Here is a 5886-nt window from a genome sequence, read left to right as displayed (position 1 = left end):
ATGCTCCTTTTGCTTGGTGTGACTGCCATTCTCTCCGCGGGCTTCTGCAGGGAGCTGAACCGGACCTCGGGGCAGATGGCAGAAGGCATCGAAGCGTGCTCAGCCTGCGAATTTCGGGAGCATAGCAAGCAGATGAGGCTCTACAGCATCAAGTCGCAGATCCTCAGTATCCTACGGCTGGAGCAGGCACCCAACATTAGCAGGGACATGATCCAGCAGCTGCTCCCCAAAGCACCGCCTCTTACGCAGCTCCTGGACCAGTACGACCCGCGGGTGGAAGATGAGGATCACGCCACCATAGAAACCATCATCACCATGGCAACCAAGTGTAACGAACCAAATTAACCAAACACATTAATTTCACAAACTTTTAATTGTTCAAAATGAGGGGAAACCTTGAGCATAAACTCAGTGGGATCTGGAAATGCAACCTTTATTCGGGGGGCCTCAATCAAATTTGTATTTGCATTTTCATGCACGTTAACTTCACTGAGCCTCGAAATTGTCCCTAGGTGTGAATGTGACTGGTTGTTGTACAAATGCCCTGTAATCGGCTGGCAACTCTCACCGAGCAATATTGAGGTTAAATTTTACAGAAAAGAGATGAATGGATAATGTACAAAACATTCTATGTGAAAGAGCAGTGATTCTCACAGTGCGATTTGTCAACTCCCTCTTGTAGTATGCAAAAGAATCAGTGAATTTGTGCAAAAAATGAAAGAAATTTAAATGATGAAATACAGTCAGTTCCATTCAAATGTTTAAAATGTTTATTTAGGTGTAAATGTAATTTAACCTGGGCGGCCCGGTGATCCAGTGTTTAGCGCGTCGACCTCACAGTGCCGAGGTCGTGGGTTCAATCCCCACTCTGGCCACCCTGTGTGGAGTTTGCATGTTCTCCCCGGGCCTGTTTTCACCGGGTACTCCGGTTTCCTCCGACATGCCAAAAACATCTATTGCAAGTTGATTGAACACTCTAAATTGTCCATAGGTGTGAGTGTGAGTGCGCATGGTTGTTCGTCTGTGTGCCTTCGATTGGCTGGCAACCGGTTCAGGGTGTCCCCTGCCTACCGCCCGATGACGGCTGGGATAGGCTCCAGCACCCCCCGCGACCCTTGTGAGGATAAAGCGGATCAGAAAATGGATGGATGGATGTAATTTAACATTTTGTGTGCACTTCATTACAGGTTCACTTCAGTTGTATTGAACTTTTATACATGGGTCTTTAATCTTTAAGAGACCTTCTAACTGAATTATTTACGTTTTTATTGAAGCATGTACTGTACAGTTTTTGCTAATTTTTCCATATTTACAGAAATTCAGACTAACTTTTTTTTCCACTTAGAGCTCAGCAGCACCTAACCTGAAATTGTGTGGCACAAGTAGCAAATGTAGTAGTAGTCTTTGAGTCTGATTTCAATGCAGTGTTACTGTTCAACCTGAGCATACGGTTTAAGTGGCTTACAATATTATTAAATATATATTTTAGGAATGCTAATTGTTTTTGATAAACACATTGAACTCCAATAGTACTTCAGTTTGGGTCATGACAGCGGTACTTGAAGAGCAAAGTATTGTTTACCACAAGAGTAACATTTATTGTATCATCTGAAAGAGGAATCAGTTTTGGACTCTGAATGATGAACTCGGATGTTGTTGATATTTAGATAAACATTTGCTGTGAACGATGTCTTCCAGCAGACTCGGTTGCAAAGGGAAGGTTGTCCTATTGTCGGTTCAGCCTCAGTCCAAAGATCCACACGGAGAACATCCTGAGCGCTCAGCTGTGGGTTCATCTGCGGCCAGTCCACATGGTCACAACTGTCTTCCTGCAGATCTCACGACTCAAACCCGACAGGGAGGGAAACAATACCCGGGTCCGAGTGCGCTCTTTAAAGGTGGACGCTGATGCTGGCACCGGTTCTTGGCAGAGCATGGACATCAAGTCTCTGCTGCAGGCATGGCTACGTCAGCCAGGTAGCAACTACGCTATCGACATCAATGCTTTTGACCCTCAAGGAGAAGACCTGGCAGTCACATCGGCAGAGCCTGGAGAGGAAGGCCTGGTGAGGGCACCTTACATTCTTTATTTTGAACAACTCAGTCAGGCTCTTGCTTCAAGGACAGGACTCACTTTTTGGACAATATGAAACTCCATACAGATAGCGTGGTGATTAGAATGTGTGCCTCACAAGTCAGGTTCAAATCTCTGTTGGAACATGTTTAAATGTGCATGTTCTCCCCACACTTGTGTGCGTTGTCTCCGGATATTCGGGCATCCTCCCACGTTCCAAAAACGGGACTCCTGGGTTGAATGAGGACTCAAATTGTCCATAGGTGTGAACGGTTGTTTTGTCTTTTTGCAACCTGTGATTGACTAGCGACGAGTCCCAGATGTAAATCAGCTGTCACCAGCTCACATGACGACAGGCGGAATAGGAAAAAAAAGTTCTGGAAAAAATTGAGACGACCGCAAAATAATTTTGCGGTCGTCCGAATTCCATATTCAAATATGTCATTTAGCGCATTTATTTGCAGAAAATGACATGATGCGAAAATACCCCAAATGGACTCTGATTTGGCAGCTTGATACAAAGAATATGGTCAATTTGCAGTCTTCAGTGAAACGACTGTTTTTGAAATGTGGTAAAAAGTCCAACTAACCAAAGAAAACGCCACACAATGATGCCCTAAGCTGATAACTGAACCCGAAACCCGTGAGGCAGACATGCCAATCAATCTCCACCATGGTGCCTCAGAGGTCCGCAGTTCATGGAAAATCGCAGTTGTCGACTGCACATTAATGTCACCTTGTTACTGTTATGAGAAAACTAACAGTGGTCAAGAGCAACTTTTCATCAGAAATTGCGCAACATATTTTTGAGGCTCATTTAAAAAAAGTCTTAGCTTTTTTTCAAGTGTATCATTTTTCCATGCTTTGCATTTTATCGCTGTGATGTTGCCACACCTGAAGCTTAATTTATAAACATTGAGACATTTATTCACATATTGCAAATTTATGATTGTTATGATGACGATGGTAATGATTAACTATGAAAACCTGATGTGCTGGAGAAAAAAATGAGAGGAGATTTGGAGGCAGCTAAATAAATTCACCTACAAAAGTTTACTTGCATCCCTGATTTTAAAAAATTAGTCACACTTAGTTGACTGGTGTCATGGTTCATTTACATCCATCCGACCATTTTCTGAACTGCTTTTCCCCGCTGGGGTCGTGGTCAAGATGGAAGCGATCCCCACTGTCAGTGGCCGGTCGAGGGGGTACACCCTGAACTGGTGGTTTCATTACCGGTAATATGGACAGCAATTTTCAATTCTAAACGGAAACGTCTTTGAAAACTTATACAAGGACTTTCTCATGACTTTATCCTAAATATAATGGAACCTTTGATCTCAATTGCAGGAAATATACAGGCTCGAACCTTGAGGCTAAGAAATGTGTGGCAGATGTGCTAACCACTTGGTCATTATGCTGCCCAAATGGAAATTTCATGACATAAATGTTAACGCTACAATTGATTCCTTTCCAGCAACCATTCATTGAAGTGAAAATCCTGGACAGTCCAAAGAGGTCCCGTCGTGATTCAGACCTAAACTGCGACGAAGAATCAGCTGAAACGCGCTGCTGCCGCTACCCACTCACCGTAGACTTTGAGGAGTTCGGTTGGGATTGGATCATCGCACCCAAGCGCTATCGAGCCAACTATTGCTCAGGAGAGTGCGAGTTCTTGTACCTGCAGCAGTACCCACATGCACACCTAGTAAATAAGGCCAACCCACGTGGCACGGCAGGACCCTGTTGCACGCCCACAAAGATGTCGCCCATTAACATGCTCTACTTTAACCGCAAGGAGCAGATCATTTATGGAAAGATCCCGTCCATGGTGGTGGACCACTGCGGTTGCTCCTGATTCGCACGGCAGGCCACTATGGGAGCCGCTTTTCATGCCACCATTCGATACACTTGTGGATTCGTAGCACCTTTACCGTTTTAAAAAAGATTGAAAACATCAGCAGAGTACTGTGTTATATTGTTATACAGTGGTACCTTAACTTAGGAGTGCCTAAGTTTAAAAATTTGTTTTCAGTTACAAGATGCCGCTTGATGGATTTTTCTGCTTTTTGTTGCAAAACAAAAATTGACTTCTGAGCGAGCTTCAAATACGCCCCCACTTAAGTGAAGTAGAAACAAACTAGTTTGCTGTAGTTGTAGTTGCAATTTAGTATACACGGTGAGACGCCAAAGCTGCCATGTGGATTGCTCGCATAACTTGTTCATGATGGCGTATTGCTAAAAATGTGACCGGTTTGATATTGTAATTTGGGGGAATGTACGATTAATTAAAACATAAGAGAGAGGCAATCGACTTCCCCGGTGACCGTCACTTTGGCGGTGGTGGTTGTATGCAGCCGTCTATTTGCAGCTGTCCGTACCTCAAACACCAACAATATATCCCTTGACATGAAGTAGAGAGCTTTCCAATTCCTCCTTTTTAGCTATTGAGACTAAACAGAGTTAAATAACTCGCCAAAGAAACTGTCCTCGTTTCATTTTCAAGAGGCTCCGCAAGCAACGGTGCGCGATGATGGACGCATCCCTCGGTCACGCCTTGTGTCTCGACAATCTCTGATCGACCAGTTTCGGTCATGTCGTGGCTAGTTAAGAAATAATAATTACAAATTAAATTAGAGGCATAAGATGGGGAATAGGGGAATGGATTTCCAAAAGATCATTTGGAAAACATTTATTGTCAGTTCATACAGACTGTTTAAACATATTGACAAACAGTTGTTTTTTTTTAATCACAGCTAACTCTACCTGAAATAAAATCATTTTATTTTTTGTATTGTCTGTTGTTATGTATACAGAGCTTTTAAATTGATTAAATGCATTTAAATGGGGAACATTGATTTGAAGAAATAAGTCAATTCAGTTACGGAAGAAATTCAACTCCTAAGTCAAGGTACCACTGCATTTATTTTTATGCAGAGATGCGAGATCTGTGAGGCTCCCTGCTGCTTCCTGTCCTTTCTGTCTGATTTGAGCTTTGGCCAAAGAGAGCCTGCAGGATATCGAGCATGTGCCTTTATTTGATAAACAATGAACTGAATGCCCTTTCTTCCCGGTGCATGCTTACAAAACCCATCACAAGAATCAAACGCCATTCATTTTTCTGGACATCTAAGGAAGCTGAGTACATTTTTTACCTTCTTTACAGATACACCGTGGGCCAGCAATATTTTTGATTTGTATTTTCAAGACAGAAAAGGTTTGGCGAACGCTACATGGGATTGCACTAATCACATCTAATTTTACCGTATCTTTGTGGTAGTTGGGTTTCAAATGAGAACGTGAAACATGGGTTTTTATACAATCTGTGAAATTGTGGGAAATGTAATGTACGTCGCACTTTGAGTCTGTGGCTGCAAGGATTCAACCAAGAAGATAGTAAGACAAAATAAAAAATCTCCACAGGAGGTTTTGTCTTGATGTGATGCTGAGTGCAGATGTCCTGGCTGTTGTTGTACTTCACAGGGATCTGTGACCTAAGCATTCTGCTGGAACACAGTGTCCAAAAATGACATTTGTCTTATTGCACTGAACTTGAGTTCACATCCTGTGATGTCGAGCTGCAGGAAAAGTATCCACAGGATATTAACGTTGTTACTGCACTTAACTACCACTCCATCATTAAGCATATTGATACTTCTAGGCTATTGGTGACTTTTCAGCAGTATAATTTTTTTGGAGGGCGGGTAATTGAGGTTTTAAACATTATATCAGATCGGAATTGTGTCAATTAAGCTCAAGCACTACTGTTCTATTCACAAAAACAAACAAACAAAAATTCTTGGCATTATTGG

The 5886-nt window shown here is 42.6% G+C and overlaps 1 protein-coding gene across 1 annotated transcript; it reads left to right on the top strand.

The window, feature by feature from the left end:
- Nucleotides 1–5517, top strand: LOC147211051 (growth/differentiation factor 8-like). The gene is made up of 3 exons (XM_086121056.1): nt 1–328; nt 1699–2066; nt 3552–5517. The coding sequence occupies exons 1-3, from the start codon at nt 1–3 to the stop codon at nt 3930–3932; spliced, it is 1077 nt and encodes a 358-aa protein (XP_085977182.1). The 3' UTR covers nt 3933–5517.
- Nucleotides 5518–5886: the final 369 nt, after the last annotated feature.

This window comes from Hippocampus guttulatus, chromosome 1, assembly GCF_054856545.1.
Source record: "Hippocampus guttulatus isolate MCC_2025c chromosome 1, RoL_Hgut_1.0, whole genome shotgun sequence".
Taxonomy (NCBI): Eukaryota; Metazoa; Chordata; class Actinopteri; order Syngnathiformes; family Syngnathidae; genus Hippocampus; species Hippocampus guttulatus.
Note: the sequence above shows the minus strand (reverse complement) of the source record. Positions and strands in the feature narration are given on the sequence as shown.